Source organism: Dendrobates tinctorius, unplaced genomic scaffold (assembly GCF_039654945.1).
Source record: "Dendrobates tinctorius isolate UK_male_01 unplaced genomic scaffold, ASM3965494v1 ptg000028l, whole genome shotgun sequence".
NCBI lineage: Eukaryota > Metazoa > Chordata > Amphibia > Anura > Dendrobatidae > Dendrobates > Dendrobates tinctorius.
In genome coordinates this window covers 83,277,103-83,297,261 of record NW_027361696.1, presented here as the reverse complement: position 1 = coordinate 83,297,261, position 20,159 = coordinate 83,277,103, and the positions used below count along the sequence as shown (strand labels likewise).

General features: G+C 46.3%; 1 protein-coding gene across 5 annotated transcripts in view; it reads right to left on the bottom strand.

Moving 5' to 3' along the window:
- KMT5C (lysine methyltransferase 5C) overlaps positions 1-20,159 on the bottom strand; it is a 101,710-nt gene that overhangs the window by 31,628 nt on the left and 49,923 nt on the right. For 2 of the 5 annotated variants that reach the window (XM_073571109.1, XM_073571110.1), the window contains exons 2-9: positions 15,799-16,015; positions 11,367-11,510; positions 10,799-10,958; positions 10,576-10,685; positions 9,855-10,018; positions 8,369-8,388; positions 7,725-7,861; positions 4,908-5,071 (exon numbers count right to left, since the gene is read on the bottom strand). In XM_073571109.1, coding sequence (XP_073427210.1) covers positions 4,908-5,071; positions 7,725-7,861; positions 8,369-8,388; positions 9,855-10,018; positions 10,576-10,685; positions 10,799-10,958; positions 11,367-11,510; positions 15,799-15,821 — 922 coding nt within the window. In that variant the 5' untranslated portion in view covers positions 15,822-16,015. The other 3 variants (XM_073571112.1, XM_073571108.1, XM_073571111.1) reach the window with 2 other exon arrangements.

Genomic DNA, 20,159 nt, shown 5'->3' with positions numbered 1-20,159 from the left:
ATTGCCGGTTTAAACGTACCGGTAGCCGCCTCCCATGCCCTTTTTAAAGCAGCGTCTGCTTTGCGGTCAAGAGGGTCTTTTAGCACCCCTGTGTCTTCTACCGGTAGGATTGTTTGCTTTGAAGCGGAGGCCACTGCTGCGTCCACCTTTGGGACCTTACCCCATGTCGACAAATCTTCGTCGCTAAAGGGGTACCTTCTCTTTGAGGTTGAGGGCAGATATCCTCTCTGGTCCTGTCTCTCCCATTCCTTTTTAACCAGAGCTTTTATTGCTGGAATGACCGGAAAAACTCTCCTTTTCCTATCCGTGAGCCCCGCAAACATAATTTCCTGAGTCGTTTGTGGCTCCTTTGTGTCTGTGCATCCCATTGTATTCCTTACTGATTTAACTAAATTATCCATATTATCTAAAGGAAAACAGCAACGGCTCTCCATCTCTGAGGAGGACGCTGATGTGGATGCATTGGAATCATCTGAGGCTATTTCGCCCTCATCGGTGTCTACGGCCCCTGATGGCTTAGTAGTTTCGATACTAGTAGGCCTGCTAGACTGGTTTAAGGCCTGTAGTTCTTCTCTAATTATGGCCCTTATATCAACGGCTGATGTTGATGCCTGTTTCTCCGTTTCGTTAACGCATCTTTTGCACAGTCTTTGTGTAAGAGTCCGGTAGCGGACATGTACACAGGGCACATTCTTTATTTTTTGACTTTTCCTTCCTCTTAGTCTGAGATGGGGACATTATGACGGAGGAGAGAGGGAGATAGAGAGAGAGAGACATATCATCAGCTTGATAGGCAGAGCGACGTCCACTCACCCAGAGAAGCTGTAGGTACCGGCTCAGGAGGCTGAGAAGGAGGCTTGTTAGCGTGGCTTCTGTGGCTACGATCCGAGGAACCTCGTCGTGCGTGGTCCTTGGCTGCTGCTGCATCGCCTGCCTGGGGATGCGTGTCCTGCCTTGGTGAAGACATGATTGCACGCCGTATACTTCTGCCCCCGGCCTTTTGTAAGCCCCTTCATACCTGGTACCTCCCCCTCCAGGTGCGCCTATCTGCGGCTTATTAGTATGCGCTTCAGCGCTCCTCTAGCCGCCGCTCGGCTAGTACAATCATCATCATTTTTTTTTTTTTATTTTTCTCTCTCTCTGGAGGGGGCGGGGAGCGCCTGCGTCTGTGGTGCCGCCCAGCCGCGCATGCGCTGTGAGCCGAGGAGCCTCCGGTGACCCGGAAGCTCCTCCTTACCACTTCCTGCCGCGCTGTATGAGCGTTCTCCTGGACGCTGAAGCCCCTCAGGAACGCCGGAGACAGCCGTTTCCTCCGGTTCCTGCGCCCCCACATGGACCGGAATAGATCTCCTGCCGGTGTCATGTTCTCTTCAGACGAACACCGGTCGACGCCACCCGGTACCGGTGTTTCTGGCTCGTAGTATATCCCAGCCGAGGAGGGAGCCGGATTCCAGCACTCCCCCGTCGCTGCCTCTGGACCGGAACCCCTGCCGTTCTCGCAGCAACTGCACAGGCGGTTCCTTGGCCCAGGCAAAACTGTAGTGTATCCTGTGATTCCCCTTAGGAACAGGAAACCAACTGAGGGGGAGAGGCGGACCGCCCTCTTTTATCTCTGTAGGTTTCCTGTTCCTATGGGCGGATCCCTCTCTCCAAGTGGGTGCTGTCATGGCGAAGAGTAAAAATAGTATTTTCAGGCCTGAACTAAAAGAGTGAAAGCCCCCACAGGAGTTCTGGTAGCACTGCGAGGACGTCTTGGATGTAGAGGAGAGTCACCGAAAATGAATCCGGAGTCCTTTCTTCCTTGCTCCTGTGTAAGTGTGCGTGTATAGCCCATTCACTATCTCCATCCATCCTTCACTCCCTCAAGATGGCTGGACCTTCATTGTAAATATACAATTGTAAATACACACCTGTACTTTGTATCTTCCCCACCTCATTGTAGATTGTAAGCTCTCATGAGCAGGGTCGGCTTATTTTGCTTTAATTATTGTATTGTTAACGTTGTTACTTATGACTTGTGTTTTGAAACTGTTAAACTGTAAAGCGCTGCGGAATATGTTGGCGCTATATAAAGATTATTATTTCTCCTGGAGGACGACCTCTGCTGAATTTTCTTCTCCAAAAAGATGGCCTTCTCTGATCCCCTGAGAACCTGGGAAAGTCCTTTTTCCTGTCACACGCTTTCTCAAAAATGTCATCCAGATTTTTACCGAATAAAAATTGGCCATCACACGGTAGAGAACACAGCTTGATCTTAGATTGTAAATCTCCAGGACATCCTTTGAGCCATAACGCACACCTTGCCGCATTCAATAATCCGGCTGCTCTAGCCGCCGGTCTCATAATCAGCAGATGTATCTGCCAAAAAAGCTGCAGCCCCATGTAACAAATACGTCTGACAGAATTTTCTCTCTTGCTACCTTGGATGTGAGTTGCTCCTCAAGCTGCTGGAGCCAGATCATTAACGAACGTACAAGTTCCAGCAAATGATGGCTTTAGTCCTCCTGCTGCTTCCCATGTGTGCCTCAGCTAAGTATCCACTGTCTTATCCAATGGATCGCTGAGAACGAAGAGTCCTCAAAGGGTAGCACTGACCTTTCAGATGACCTGAATACCGCGGCATCAATTTTTGGAACCTTGTTCCATAGTTCTGCTCCCTTCTCTTCAAAAGGATATCTCCTTTTATTTTAAAGGAGTTGGGTAGGGCACCTGACTTCTCCAGTCTCCTCCCCTCTCTTTTAATGAGGGCCTGAACCTTTAATGAGGGACTGGGAAGGTCCGTTTTTTTCTTTTCCTGTAATCCCCCAAACATGACATCTTCTAAAGACAGTCATTTTTTCCTCTTTCAGGCCCATAGTTCTTCTAATGGCCTTAAGCAGACCATCCGTGTCTTCTATAGGAAAACATGGCCTACCCCATGTATCCAAGGAAGAGGAAGACCAGGATTCAGGATGGACTAGGCCCTGAGATGAGGGTGAAGAGGAGTCCGAATTAGAAGGAAGATCCTTAAAGGGAATCTGTCACCCCATTTTTGGCCTATAAGATGCAGCCACCGCCATCAGGGGCTTATCTACAGCATTCTATAATACTGTAGATAAGCCCCCGAGGTAGCCTGAAAGATAAGAAAAAAAGAAAAAAAAAAAAAAAAAGTGTTCCATTATACTCACCTGGGGGTCCGGTCCGAAGGGTGTCGCTTCTCCCATCTTCTAGAGATGACGTCCTCCTCCTTGCTTCATGTTGCGCTCCTGCGCAGGCGTACTTTCTCTGCCCTGTTGAGGGCAGAGTAAAGTAATGCAGTGCGCAGGCGCCGGACCTCTCAGACCTTCCCCGGCACATGCACACTGCAGCACTCTGCACACTGCAGCACTCTGCACTGCCCTCAACAGGGCAGAGAAAGTACGCCTGTGCAGGAGCGCAGCATGAAGCAAGGAGGACGTCATCTCAAGAAGATGGGAGGCGCCGGACTGGACCACGATACCCACGGCACCCACCCCCCCAGTAAGTATAATCTAACTTGTTTTTATCTTTCGGGTTACATCGGTAACTGTAGATAAGCCCCTGATGGCGGTGGCCGCATCTTATAGGCCAAAAATGGGGTGACAGATTCCCTTTAACTTTTTTCTTCCCTCTCTTCAGTAGTGATTTAAGGGATCCCTCCACTTCCAACCTAATAACTGATCGAAGGGTAGCTGCAAAATTGGGGGGGGGGGGGGTTCTTCCACAATGGTTCTTCGAATGCAGTTGGAACATAGGTCCTTCTGCAATCCTTTGCTAGGGGATTTTTACACAGAAACCACAGACCCTGTTATTCTTTTTTCCCACAGATTTTCTAGGCTTTTCCTAAAGATTTAAACAAACAATAGGCCTATTAACAACCTAGCTGACATTCACAGAGATCACTCACCACCCGTTAATAACCATGGGTACCGGACTCGAAGGCTGTGGTGGCACATATAATGCATCCTCTATGGACACTGAGGATTCCCGGGACCTCTGGCTGGGATGGCTGCTGCACCTGGCACTTGAACGGCTGTCACCTTTGTGTCCATGCTGTCGAGCTGTAGGTTGCCCTGGAAGCGGTGGTGGTGGCGGCAACGGTGATTGCCGCTGCTCTGAATCACCTAACCATTTTCTCAGCAGCCTCCCATCCTGGTTTTCCCGCTTAAATAACACCAGCGCTCAGTGCTTCGCTCCAGTCAATATTGCCCCTCCTCCCTGCGACCGCCAGCTGGACACAGTTGATTCCCATGCCGGCCGGCGTCGCACATCTTGTTTCCGACACTTCCCTGATGTCAGCCTCATCCATCATGCCTTGCGGCGCCCGTGAGGCCAACAGTTCCTGGAAGAAGCCCCGGCCGCTCTTCCACGTGTCATCCAGGTGGGAGTCGGCGAGGGGAGGCGCAAGGGGAGGGCAGTGCAGTGGATCTAGCCCGACACCCGCCGGGAGTCCCGCCCGCACGTACACCAAGCCCCCGGGGGACCTGTGGATGGCACTTCCAGCACCCGAAGGCCGGCATTACAGGTAGGAGACCTGCTCTTCCCACGCCGGGACTGGAACCTTTCCTTTCACCCATGACAGGTACCGCCGTCTTTCAGTACAGGATTCCCATCCAGGACAGGAACCCAACTGAAACAGGGGAGAGGTACCACCTCTTATATTTCAGTAGGATCCTGTCCTGGCAAAGTGGATCCCTCTCTCAGGTGTGCTGTCATAGGTAAAGGGGGGGGGGGGGGGGGGAGAAAAAAAAAAAAAAAAAAAAGAAAAAAAAAAAAAAAGGATATGAAGACGGTAAATAGATGGGATTTTCAGACAAAAACAGAAAAAACCTTCAGAATAAAAGGTCATGTTAAGAAAGCTGTAACAGCAAGCATACTGTACAAAAAAAAAAAAAAAACCTCCTTCTTACCCGAAATCCGCTTTTTCTTCCTAGGAGAACTATTCTGCTTTTGTTTGTCACTTTGACGTATCAGCCTCTGCAAACGTCCATCCGTCTCTCTGAGCTGGTATTTTTCTGATGAGGTAGATTCAGAAGGCTGTTGATTTTGAAACCTGAAAGCTCCTTCTCCTTTTCTAAAGAGGAATAGAAGAAAAAAAGAATATTGAGAAAAGTTATATTAAATAGCTATATCTTAGCATTTGCAAGGCCATGGGGACTCGAGCACGTCACTAGAGCACCCCAGGCAAACTCAAGTAACGAGCACTTGGCTCATCAAGTTGATTACAATATAGGTATAATGTTAGCGATAATGTAAAGAAACTGTCAACTTTTTTTTTTATTATTTATTATGTTCCATTTGCATATCAATGATGTAGAAACTATAAAATTGATTATGGCATATCCAGACGCAGCCATCATGTTGTAGAACGAGGGTCCTAGCTGGGTTAAAAGGCCACCAACGCCAGGAAGAGAACTAATGGAGAGGTGTGCACACGTGTGCAAGTCATATTTGCTTGACTATCATAAAAATGAGCACCATTCATTCTCCTCCAGATTACTGTGGCAGACGCAAATCAGGTAGGAGTCCACTTTATGGCATTTTCTGCAAAATATACAGTGTCAAGCCCAGCCCACTCCACATGCAAAGCCCCGATAATAAATATCTAATATATATTTCATAGGCACATCTTGACTACAACAGGTACACTGCCAGTGTTGCCCATAGCAACCAATCACTGAGCATCGTTCATTTCAACAGAGCCGTTTTCCTTGTAGACAGTTGTGGTAACTGAGGCCTATTATTCTTATCATTTCTATGGTGTTATTTCCAGCTTTACAGAAAGACGATAACACAATTTATTACCATGCTGACACAGACCACCCTCTGACAGACTGCAGGGGGAGCCAAGAATCAGGAACTTCTCTTTATTTGGCAGGAAACATCACATTGAATTTTTAAGTTAAACACAGATTTAAAAAAAAAAGAAACAAGACGGATTTCTCCAACCCAGGCAGCCTGACAATGGCTGGTTCGCTTTAAACTTATTTACACAGCTATAACTAATGCCACTCTAAATTAGTCCTTTTACAATTTCTAACTAAATGGTATTACACTCAGGGGGCAGAACTGCCGCGCTGATATGCTCTGTGCTGCGGGGAACACTGCGCCTCCACCATTTACAGACAGGAGATTACACAGGTATATATTATATACAGGGGAAAGAGGACACACAGGTATGTACTATATACAAGGGGGGGGGGGGGGAAATGACAGGCAAATACTATATATACGGGGGGGGGGGGGGGGGAGATGATACACAGGTATATACTATATACAGGGGGGGGGGGGGGAGATGATACACAGGTATATACTATATACAGGGGGGAAGATGATACACAGGTATATACTATATACAGGGGGAAGAGGACGCACATGTATATACTATATACAGGGGGAAGAGGACGCACATGTATATACTATATACAGGGGGAAGAGGACACACATGTATATACTATATACAGGGGGAAGAGGACACACGTATATACAGGGGGAAGAGGACACACGTATATACTATATACAGGGGGAAGAGGACACGTATATACTATATACAGGGGGAAGAGGACACACGTATATACTATATACAGGGGGAAGAGGACACACGTTTATACTATATACAGGGGGAAGAGGACACACGTATATACTATATACAGGGGGAAGAGGACACACGTATATACTATATACAGGGGGAAGAGGACACACGTATATACTATATACAGGGGGAAGAGGACACACGTATATACTATATACAGGGGGAAGAGGACACACGTATATACTAGATACAAGGGGGGGGAGGCTGACACGTATATACTATATACAAGGAGGGGGGGATGACACAAGTATATACTATATACAAGGGGGGGGGGGGAGGATGACAGGTAAATACTATATACAGGGGGAGGATGACACGCAGGTATATACTATATACGGGGGGGGGGGGGGGGGAGGAGGATGACAGGTATATACAGGGGGAAGAGGACACAGGTATATACTATATACAGCAGGAGATGATAGGGATATACTATATACAGGAAGAGATGACAGGTATATACTTTATACAGGAGATTACTCACAAATATACACTATATACAGGAGATGACATACAGTGACAATTTATGTGCAATATAATTATAATTTGTTATAACTAACCATAGTACTTACTATGCCTGGGCAACGTCAGGCTCTTCAGCTAGTTTATCACAAATATGTAAGATCGGATTACTCCTTCTAAGGCCTCTTTCACACATCAGTTTTTTGCCTTCAGGCGCGATCCGGCTTTTTTTTTGTAAAACCGGATCCGGCAAAATGCAATGCCGGATCCAGTTTTTCCCCATTGACTTGCATTAGCGCCGGATCGTGCCGGATGGCATTGCGTTTCATCCGTTTTTTGCCGGATCCGGCAACTTGTCTCATTCCGGCGTCATTCCGGATCCGGCGCTTCCAGCTTTTTGCCACAATGAAAGTCTATGGGCGCCGGAATGTTTTTAAGTCTGCGCATGCTCAGATCCAATTGGCCAGCCCCCAGGAACAGATATAACCTGCTAGACGGATCCAGCAAAAAAACGGATCCGTTTCTACAGTTCTCCAAAATTTATGCCGGATCCGTTTTTTGTAAAAATAGCCGGATCCTGCCTGACGGCAAAAAACTGATGTGTGAAAGTAGCCTTAAGTAAACCAAAGCTATGTGTTCCTTTTCATCTGTCAAAAATCATTAAAAATAAACTCACCTCTCGCAAGTGCAGCACTCACACATCTCATTTTGTTCCCCAAAAAAACTGTCTCCGTAGAAGCACGTGATTTCTTCTCCTGGTTTGATGTCCCTGAGAACTTTTACACAAGCAGCGTTTCCTTCCGTTGGAACAAACTGTGGGAACATTGCAGAAGTAATAATACAAAATTAGAGAGATTACTATTTTTTCTACTCTTGCCAGTGATCCATTCCTTGCAGCTGAATATTGGTCCTTCGCCTTTTAAATCTCTGTTCACATCCAGTTTCTATCTTTCCTTTAGAATCAAAGGATCTGTGCCCAGATTTCACATTGTAATCCATGTTTATAAAGACAGATCGCCTTGACCCGACACTTTTCACATCCATTTAATGGAAAAAAATCCTTTGTGAAGGTTTCCATGCTGAATACTAATATGAACATTTCAATTTGAGGAATATACAGTAATTTTGACAAGAGTAAGTACACCCATCTCAACAGGTCCAAGTGACTTTATTAATAATGTATGAAGCTTATATTGTATAATATGGGGACAGATCAGCTTTAAGGCCACTTAATACATTTTACTTTGGCTTTAGGTTACTCAAGAGGAAGAGCTAAAAATGATAACCACTATATAGCAATACAGATGCCAGGACACATACCTTGCAGTTAGGTCGGCAGTCTTGTGTACATGTAAGAAAAAGAAATTAATAAAAGGTAAAACTTACAAGAAGGAAAAAAAAAAAGCACTTATAAAGGGGTAGTCCTGCAGTTTAACAATAATGGCCTATCCTTAGGAGGTCAAGGCTGATCGGTGGAGGTGCGACCCCTGGCACCTCTGCCGATTACCTATTCTAGGTGTTAGTGGTGGGTGAACTGCACAGCACAGTTACGTCAGCGGAACAGTGGCCGTGCACTGCTCATCTGTCCCAGATTGATGTGAAGTACCAGGTCGCTATACAATTGACGGAGCTCAGCACATCTGGCCATCAGGAATAGCTGACCAGGTGTCATACCCTCAGCCGTCAGACATTGAGGACCTATCCCATCAATGTTAATGTCCTGAACAACTCTTTAAAATTAGCAAAAGGTGAAAAATAAAACCGCAATTCCAAATTCATTCCCTCTTTAAAATATATAATTTTAATCAAGATTGGTAAATGGATATGCCCATCCTAAGCAGATAAAGATATTTGCAGATTGTGTGGATATAATATGATGGTTATTTCTAGGGAATAAACACTATTGGCCCAGGAATACAAAGCCACCTCTCTGCTGGACGTGGAAGCCAGAATTGATAAAAGGGAGAGTCTACCCTCTTATGTGTGAGGCTGGAAACAAGTGGGTACAAATCTGCACTGCCAATACTCCAGAAAGGAGGAGACTGGAATGGTTGAAATGTGATTTAGTCAATGCGTTTCAAAGTAAGCATACTTCATCAGGACAAACCACACTGATCGTCCGGTGATGTGAACCTAATATGCAGTTGTGGCCTACAATCTCTTATTCATCTTTTCTTGACATTGGATTTCTCCTTCCAGTCCAATGAATAGGAGGCCATGAACACCAGGAGAAAGCAGAGCTCTCCAACTCCCATGGATTGCTCTTCCATTAATAATGGTTCCGATCATCCCAGGATGCGGCCAATGACCCAAGTGAAAGCCACCAAATAACATGAATCAAGCCCTCAAATGGAGACCGAGGTCTGCCGAGATTTTTTAAGCGTTATACCAACTCCTCCAAGTTTCACATGGGGAGGAGAGCGGCACAGATACTTGCACGATCAGCAGGTATCATGCTATTGTGCAATCAGGACAGGACGTGAGTACTGTACCTGTAAGTCTAGCGTTCGGAGGAGGTCTGACAGCTTGGATTTTTAGCAAGGGATCCCCTACCCTAAAGGTAGCTTCAGTGACTTGATAGCAGTGATAGCCTATATGAAGTCACTTTCTACAGCTTACAGCTCTGAAATAAGTAGTAAAGACAGATCTATTTGCCATCACTTATAGGACTCCATTAATATACAGAAGACGTACACGAGTGTATAGGAGCTTACCACAAAATGGTGAAGTTCTGATGTAGGTAGGCGTACAGCGCCGTCATAAATTATACAGTTCTTCAGAAATAAAGTAAAATATGACCACATACCGTGATTAATAAATGCTGCAGGACCAAGCCAGAGCTGAGCACATTTCTTTCTGGTAGAGTACATGACACTAAAGTCATTTTCACCAAAGCGAACAAGGTTCTCATCAGCTTTAGTAAGCTCAGCGATGCAGCCTAGAAGCAAGGCAACTTTTTCATTCTTAACCCTGGAAGAGGGGAGATTAAAAAAAAAAAAAAAGTCTTGGCCCATCATCAGATGCAAGAGATATTTCCTGCATTCCTAACTGGCAAGATTTTGCTTTTAGATCAACTATTTTCTCAGTCTCTTCTTCCAAGAACCATTGGAAGCATTACTTTTCGGTCCACATCTCTGTGCTGGATTTTTGTAGGAATTAGTTATAGTTTTGACCGCAACACTTGCACCCCAGTAAAGTTAAGTTTAAATTTTGCTGTGTGAGCATATCAGCGGCATTTACGCAGTTAAACTGCAATAGTCAGAGCTAGTTCTGGTTGCTGCTACTCAACACCAGTGGCACCTGACAGGTATGTAGCGGTTTCATCGGCTGACCCGCTCCTGAAAACACCACCAATACACCCAACACCAGTATATCCAATGGTAAGAAATGGCTAATGGTGGTCGGTCAGTCAGTCAATGTTAGGTCTGTGTGATAAAAGGGTTGAAGGTCACCATAAAAAAACCCTTTGCATGTACTGCAACCCCATCTCTGGATATATGTGAACTATTAATTAAGGAATTACATACCAGGCTCTTGTAGCAACAACTTTTGCTCCATTTCTTTCTAAGGAGTACCGATTGCAAGGCAGGATCATGAAGCCACTCTCCGGTAGGAACATTTGCAAATATTGGAATATCTAAAAAAAAAAAAAAAAAAAAAAAAAAAACAATATGCACCAAAATAAGAACAATAGATCTCCAATGCTAGAAAATGCCCTTTGTGGCTTCAGTGTGTGGGCACAAGACTTACATGAATCTTCAGCATGGCTTCTTGCTGTGGACTCTGATATTTGAGGTAATGGTTAGCCCCAGAAATAAGCGATCGGAACGCAGCCTGCAGGTCTCTGTTCTTCAGGAATGTATGCAGCGCCTCCCGCAAGTGATGTTGTCGTCTTATAGAAGGCAGAGGACTGCAAAACATAGAAAAAACAACTGAAGCACGTCATATCTCCTAGTTCTGCTCTTCAAAGAGGTGGACAGAATTGCACTCCTGCTAGACAATAGTCTGTGAGCCAAATATCGCCAGATCCTGCACAAAGCTCTGCTAGTTTGCTGGAGGGTAGTTCCATGAGGGGAGAAAAAAAAAAAAAACTGCACTAGGACCAATGTTACTCAGACGGTTTTGGAGAATGGGTGGGAGAGGGGGATAAATTGCAGCATCCACTATTTTCTATCATGTTGAGTCAGACTGCTGTTTATATCCATAGATGAATAAGAGTTAAATCAGCCGCACTCAGTGATATTCTTTGCAAGAAAGTGCTTTAATAGTGGTAAAGAACACCGCCAAATCATTATATAGTAGATGCGTTGTAACGCACCTTACGTTCATTTTGTGTGTTCTGAATCCCAAGTAAGGGTCAAGCACCAAGCTGGTGGCCAGGTCGTCATTTTCACACAGCTCCCTTGCAGTCAATCTGTTAGAACCCATGATATTAGTGAGCTTTGGATCATACTGTAAAAACCTATAAGAAAAAAGAAAAGAAGTCATTGTTAGACAGAAGTACAGAGTCAGCATCATTCCACTTCTAAAAAAACATTGATAGGGGGAAAAAAATAAATAAATTATATATACGGTACATACATACATAGAATTCCCAAATTCTTATAAATTTTCCTATTTTATTATACACAAGCCTAAATTTTCAATCAAAATCACAGGCAGAATTAAGCCCAAGATGCTGGAGTATATTAAACCCATGATTACTCATTATTAGAGATGATGCCAAAAACAATACAAATAAAGACTAATCACGGTTTAATATAATACCCTCCAGCATCTTGGGCTTAATTCTGCCTGTGATTGCGTGGTGGCAATGTTCTATACAGTAAATGAGTTTATTACTAATAGGACTCTATATGGGAAGTTGTTGCATCTACAATCCTAAATTTGTGGTTTGCGTGGTTTCCACTGAGGTCTAAGGCATATCCATGAGATACATGGTTTTACAGCTATGTGTTGGAAGAAACATTAAAAAAAAAAAAAAAAAAAACGAGTGTTTTAACACTCTGGGGTTTTCATTATAACTTGCAACTAATGCATCTCATTACATGAAGCTCATTAAAAGCGCTCCATAATGGGTTAAAGAAACCCGATTACATCTGCTGCCGAGCGTAATCCCTGCACAATGGTCTACACGTGAGCACAGATGTAACATGCGAGCAGTCACCCTAAAGACCGGTTTTCCAATCACGTGGATGTTTTATTTCCCCCCATTTTCCAACACAGAAGGCTTATTTCATACAGACATAAGCACTGGTGTGAACAGTGCACAGCACACTTTAGAATAATAATAATTATTTTTTATCTTATGGCTTTGCTGTGCGATGGGGTAGGGAGTCGGGATTAAGGGTATGTGCACATGCTGTGGACTCTGCTGCGGTTCCACAGCGTTTTTGGCCCTGTGGATCCACAGACATGGTACAGTACCATGTTATCCAATGTGATTTCAAAACCGCAGTGCCCACGCTGCGTTTTTTCCGCACGGTTTTGCTGCGGTTTGTAATCCGCAGCATGTCACTTCTTTGTGCAGATTCCGCAGCAGTTTTGCACCTGTTCCATTGTCCAGGTGTCAAACCGCAGACAAATCCGCAGGTCACTTTACCTGCGGATCCGCACAGAAAAAAAACGCAGGTTAATCCGCAGCGTGTGCACTTAGCCTAAATGTCCATTTACTCTACACGAACAGTGCAAAAAAGCAAAACACTTGTTCGTTGGGTGAAATTATCCCAAAAGATCAACGACCTCGGCAGCACATCACCTTGTGTACATAGGACATGCGCTATTGGTCTAACGCTGCACAATGACAACGTTTTACCAATGTCTAGATACAATTCTGCACACAAATCAGGTCACACCATACGCAGAGCGAGTAGGATTGGCCCCGGTGGAGGGAAGGAAAGGCTTCCCCAAAGGAATTCTTTTTATTCTCCTTTCCCCCCCAGGATCCGTGTGTGTCTGCTGCAAAAATAAAATAATTATCCATCCCAATTCTCACTTGCACCCAGGTATACACACCTGATCATTAACAATACAACGAAAGAAACCGCTAACGAGCCGCACACCAGTACTTGTCGGGAAGATGATCCACAAAGGGCAGGAGAAAGTCAGACATTGCCAGTAGAGTTGAGCGACTTTGGTCGGATCGGGTTTCGTGAAACCTGAATGAAACAAAATTTGAGTCGGATGAAAGTGGTCCGACTAGGGCAAAAAAAGTCGGAGTTTCGTCCGAAACCCGACCCCAATGCAGGTCAATGGGAAATAAAAGTCAGCATTGAATGGATTGCATTCATCCACTCAATGCCGACTTTATTTCCCATTGACTTGCATTGGGGTCGGGTTTTGGACGAAACTCCCACTTTTTGTGCCCTAGTCGGACCACTTTCATCAGACTCAAATTTTGTTTCATTCGGGTTTCACAAAACCCGATCCGACCAAAGTCGCTCAACTCTAATCGCCAGTCCACCATTTTCACCTATTCCCCCCATTGTTCTCAGGGAAGCAGAAATCTCTTGAGGACCTCTAATCTCCCCGTAGTGCGGTGCCAAGTCCTGCCAGGATCCAGGAGATATAATTACCGCTGCAGTCAGAGATTAGAGCAGCAGACAGCAGATTTAGAGTCTGGGCGCCTCGCAGTAAATACCACTATAATTAAAGGGCCGGTATCACTGGACAGACCCTGTAGAGTGTGTGTGTGTGTGTGTGTGTGTGTGTGTGTGTGTGTGTGTGGAGAAGAAAGTGGATAGGCACAATGCGTCCCGTGCAAAAATATCCTTTATTGTGGCATCAAGTTACCAACAGCAGGCAGATAAAACCATGGAGCAAGTACAGACGACGATCGTTTCGCGCTTACATTGTGCTTCATCAGGTCATATCATATCATCTGTTGAAGCGCAATGTAAGCGCGAAACAATCGTCGTCTGTACTTGCTCCATGGTTTTATCTGCCTGCTGTTGGTAACTTGATGCCACAATAAAGGATATTTTTGCACGGGACGGAATGTGCCTATCCACTTTCTTCTCTATGGATATACAGACTATTTTCCTTGGAAGTGGCACCCGTATTCCCTGATGTGTGTGCAGCTTCATTAACCCGAAGTCATACAGCTGTGCCTTTGTCTTGCTTTTTTCCTTCTATGGTATGCGATTTAAGGAAGAAACTAGTAGAGATTTGGACAGGAAAACACAGTTGCTTATTGAATAACATTGGTCTGAGTGTGGATATCCTAAAGAACCACAAGCCCAGCTCCAACATAGGAAAGCTGACCATTCCCCACCCACCCCCTCCTCCTATAGGGTTTTTCTGCCACAACGAGGGACCCGGATAACTGCGGTGGTCCGGAAGTCACTGCACAGCTCACTTTAAAGTGTGCAGAATGTCGATGTCTGCTGCGGATTTCCTGTCCATGTAACTCGCATCTGGTGTTGTCACTGTGGACTCGCTAAGCATTTTACCATCCCATGTGTACGGATCTTCAGGGAATGTGCACCTGCTGCTGGGTTTTTTTTTTTTTTCCTGAAAAGGGGCTTAAAAAAAATAAATAATGCAATAAAGTGTATATTTATTCTGTGCCCACGGGTGGCATGGTTAAGCCCCCATATTCTTTTGCACCCCCTGCATACAGAAGTGCAGGGTGGACGGCAGACTCTACTCTGGGGCATCTAACGTCACCCCCAGAATCACATCCTATGCCAGGTCGCATCCAGCTTGTAGAGTTTCCGGTGATCTGTAGATCGCAAAGTGGACCCCAAAGAGTATTTTTATGGAATGTGGCAGCACCTCGCCGCTGTGCAGTCCCAGCCTTAAAGGAAACCTGCCACTAGGGTTCAGACACGTTTCCAACGCTACATGCACATCACACCCCGACAATGGAGAAGCCGCCCCCAATCTAGAGACAAGACCCTTAGGCCCATAATCACATGGTACAACGCTGAGATCGTGGGGGTCACAAATGAGTTTTGTTTTCTGCCACCGGTCGCAGCGGACTCTCACCATAGACTTCACTGCACGTCAGAAGACACAAGAACTGGCCACCGGCAGGTCACAGACAAGCTGTGCAGGTGGCAGGAGAATTGCTATGGCCCTGGGGCCACAGGCTTAAAGGGGTTGTCTGAAGAAACAGGGGCAGGGGAGAACGTGATCAGTGGGGGGGTCACACGGCAGCTTTATAGTATGGGGCTGCGGCCCCATGGAGAATGAATGACCCCACCCGTCATTAACAATGGGATAACGAGACAACCCCTTTAAGCAGTAAGTACATGACGAGGGGTCTCCCAGATCTGGGGCTGTGAGCGCCAATACTGATGAAGTGGCAGATAACAGAGAGCAATAGCGTGCTCACTAGCTTCTCACTGCGCTCAGCGAGCCCGCCTGACAGCTCGCGTGGAACTACAAGCCCCAGCAGGCAGGGACACCGTGTGCCTGCCTGTACGTGTCCGGGAGCAGCCGCTTCCCACGCGCTGGCAGATCCCTGCAAGCAGGAAACCCCCGTTCGCGGCCGTGCCCGGCGGCTCATGTTTCCGCTCCCAGAATCCTTTGCAAGGCGGGCTTTTATCCTGCTTTGACCCAGCGGTGCACACAGACCATCCCTCCGCTCGGGAGCGCACAGCTCGCCCCCTGCAGCACCATTACACCACCTTACCGAGCCCGTGTGTCCGCTTCAGCGTGTCCGTCCCCACCGCAATTCCTCGCCCGCTTCCGCCCTTGTCTATAGCCTCCGCCTTCTCTTTTTTCTTACTATAAGGCCTGCCTACCTTAGATAAGCAGCGCTTTTCATTGGAGCCCAGCGTCTGACCTCTTTTTTCTAATTGGCTGTATTCGGCGTCAGTCAAAAGCTCTTAAAGTTTCCATTGGTCCAAATTTATGTCAGTCATCGGCTGAGGCAGACGGCTCCTCCCCTTACGGCATGACGTAAAGCGCGTGGTGCGGCGTTGTCTTGGGAACAGTCCTTTCTATTCAGCTCCCTGCTGTCTGAGGGTAACATGGAGATAATTGGAAATAGTAATGAGCAATGCCAGGAGCAGACGCCTCACATTAATGTTGCTTTACAAGCAACACTTACACAATGCATCGCCTTTATATTGTCCTAAAATATCAGAAAACAAATATATAACAATTAGGTCAAAAAAGAGGGATAAAATATTTACATGTCTACAGAGGTGTATCTAGGTTTTCGGGCACCCGGGGCAAGAATTCGGTTAGGCGCCCCCCCCAGCACAAATGCAATTTGCACACTTAGTCATGTACCCACGAGCTGCTCTCCCTAATGCTCTCAATGTTCAGTGAAAAACTGAGAGAAGCAGGAAGAGAAGCTCGTTGTCGCAGGACCATAAGTATGAAAATCACATATGACTGAAGCGTCCATGTGATGACACTGGAACCTGCAGAGCTGAATCCTGACATTGCTGCTTCTGAATTCTCACAACTAATGCACTGCACACTTTTAGGATTCTCCCTTGCCGATGTACAGTCATGTCAGCACAAGTATGTGATTTATATACTTCTGGCCACATTCCGACTAGACGTGCCCAGCCTCGCTCCGTTCATTTTCATTGAGTGAGGCCACACATGTCTAGTCAGCATGTGACCGCATGTATGTAAATTACCGGCATGAGAGAATCCTGACAGCATTCAGTGAGCACTGTGAGAATTCAGAAGTCTGCAGTCACATAGAATGACTGCAGACTCAGCACAAACCTGGACAACCCCTGTAATGTCCCTAACATAAATAAAAACATGAGAATAAGTCAGTATCACAAATAATATTTACATCCAGGTACCTTATAGATGACGTCGTCTCTGGAGTCGTTCTTCTTTTCTTCTTCTTGTCTAGACCCCATGATGAGTTTTCTCACCCACATCTCGTCTCTGCAGACGTCCATCTTCTCCGGTCTTCTGCAGCAAATCTCCACCCGATGCCCTTAAAGATAGAAGTGTCATTATAATGCTCCTAAATAAAAATATCTGCAATATACTGTCGCCTCACACTATTCCCCTCCCTCCTCATACTGTCTCCTCTATCATCCCTCCCGTTCACCATACTGTCTCCTCATATATTTACCCCCTCACTCTCTATACTGTCTGCTCACACATACCCGACTCCCCATACTGTCTGCACACATCCATCACCCTCACTCCCCATACTGTGTCCACATATATTTACCCGCTCGCTCCACATACTGTCTGCACACATCTCCCATATATGCCCTCATACATACTCTTCATTTTGTGTCCTCAAATCTCCCCACACATATTAAATCCCCATCCCCACTCCAAATCCCCCCACACATTAAATCCTATCCCCACTCCAAATCCCCCCACATATTAAATCCTATCCCCACTCCAAATCCCCCCACACATTAAATCCCCCATCCCCACTCCAAATACCCACACACATTAAATAACCCCCCCATCCCCACTCTATATTCCTCCCACACATTAAACAACCCCCCATCCCTACTCCGTATCTCCCCACACAGTAAGTATCCCCCATCCCCACTCCAATCCCCCCACACATTATGTACACCCCCACTCCAAATCCCCCCAAACATTATGTACACCCCCTCCTCTCCAAATCCCCCCTCCTCCTCCTATCAAAATCCCCGTCCTCCTCCTCCTCCAAATCCCCCTCCTCCTCCACTTATCCAAATCCCCCTCTTCCTATCCAAATCCCCTCCTACTCCTCCTCTTATCCAAATCCTCCCCACCTCCTCCTCCTCTCCAAATCCCCCTCCTCCCATCCAAATCCTCCCCTCCTCCTCCTCTTATCAAAATCCCCCTCCTCCACTTATCCAAATCCCCCTTCTCCTCTTATCAAAATCCCCGCTCCTCCTCATCATCATCCTTCCTTTATCCAAATCCTCCCCTCCTCCTCTCCAAATCCCCCTCCTCCTCTTATCCAAACCCCCCTCCTCCAAATCCCCCTCCTCCACTTATTCAAATACCCATCCTCTTCTTATCAAAATCCCCCCCCCCCCCCATCTCCCATCTTCAGTGGTTCTTCTTCAGCTCCACAGTGGAGCACTTACCACCAACGTTCACTCTGGGCGCCGGGGAGTGACGTCAGCAGTGTGATCACATGACATGATCACACTGCTGACGTCGCTCTGACCCGGCGGTCAGAGCTTCATTTGTACTGGCGTCTGTATAGACGCCAGTACAATTGCTCCCTGGGAGCCGGCACGCGCAGCTTCCCTGCGCTGGCTGTCAGCTTGACAGCCGGCACAGAGAACCGCCTACTCACAGGACGGGGGGGTGGCAGAATGCAGCCGCCGGGAGGAGACAGAGCGGACTGCTGCATTAGGCGGCCCGCTGCGCCCCTCTGCTGGCTGCGCCCGGGGCAAATGCCCCGGCTGCCCCCCCCCAGATACGCCCCTGCATGTCTAAATGAGAAAAGTTTAGAGCTCTTAATGCCGCATGTACGAAACCAGCCCAGAGCAAACCTGCGGGGATGCATGTCTGACACCGGCACACGGAACAGGACACCTCTTAAAGGGGTGACCTTCCTTGCACCATGTCAGGATTCTCCAGGGCCAGGGGCGGGCAGTCATATGACCCCCATGCAGGGCAGCTTTAAGTAAAGTGGGGCCCTAGGCAAAGTTTAAAATGGGGCCCCAAATGCTAACATATTGCACATCACACAGAAGCCTTTCGATTGTATTTACATGCGCTGAGTTCAGGCTGCTAAATGATCGACCAAATTGAAGAAGTCGTTCAACACTTGTTTCCCGGCCTCTTTCCACCGTCTGAGAAAGAATGATGGGGACAGAACTATGACTAAGGTTGTGTGCACACGTTGCAGTTTTTGCTGCGGATCCGCAGCGGATTTGGTCCTGCGGATCCGCAGCAGTTTTCATGCGGTTTACAGTACCATGTAATCCTATGGAATACCAAATCCACCGTGCACATGCTGCGGAAAATTCCGCGCAGATTTGCTGCGGTTTATTTTCCGCAGCATGTTACTTCTTTTTTGTGTAACCGCAGCTGCAGTGTTCGTTCCGGGACATACAAATCACTCTCTCATCCGCACTGCCAAACCGCACTAGAACCTGCATCAAATCCGATGTACACATGCTAGGAATCAGCAGGAAAAATGCATGTGTTTTACCCTGCGGTTTCTGCCAAGAGATATGGATTCTCTGCAGAAAAAGCCGCAGACTAATCCGCAACGTGTGCACACACCCTAGCAGATCACCATACAGTATCATGTTAGCAGCAGCACATCTACAGTTTACACCCCATAGTCCTCCATATAATGTGTCCCATAGTCCTCCATATAGTATAATACATTCCTCAGTCCTCCATATAGTATAATACACTCCTTATTAATAGTGTTGCCAGCTGCACATTTAGATCTAGTATCTGGGCTTCCAAATGCACAACGTGCTCACATCTCACACAGCAGTATGCACCCTCGACCGGCTGTTCAAGGATTTCATACATGCGGCAAGACGTGCACTGGATGGCATTAGCAATAGTGGAGCACATCCTAATGGGGATTGCACCAGACAAAAAGATAAGCAAAAATAAATAAAAAGTATTAATAAAATATAACAGCAATTCAGTAATACCTCCCTTGGAAACTCCCTGAATCCAAAGTCACTGAATCACAAGTCACACACTTACCACAGTTCGCACTTATGCTCTGGCAGAAGATTTAAAAGATTTTTTTTTCCCTTTTACCAGCACACCACCCTGCTGCTCAATGCACTTCCAAAAGGAGTTGAGCCCCAACCAGCTGCCCCTTATAATCCCTTAATTATGAACTCCCACCCTTAATTAACCCCTTGTGAATATAGTTACACCTCAAGATTTAAATGCAATATAGTTAACCCTTAAAAACACAGATAGTAAAATAAGAGATTAACCCTATAGAAAGAAAAAATAGGTTAAACAAGCCCCCAAAAAATTGAACAGGTAGAAAGCACTCAGCAACCTACAATTCAGCAACTCACACAGGTATGTGTTATAGGTTTTCCAAATACCTCTTCACTGAATCACAAGTCACACACTTACCACAGTTCGCACTTACGCTCAGGTCACACTCAGCTCGTTCACACTCGCTCAGGCAGAAGATTTTTTAAAAAAAATTTTCCCTTTTACCAGCACACCACCC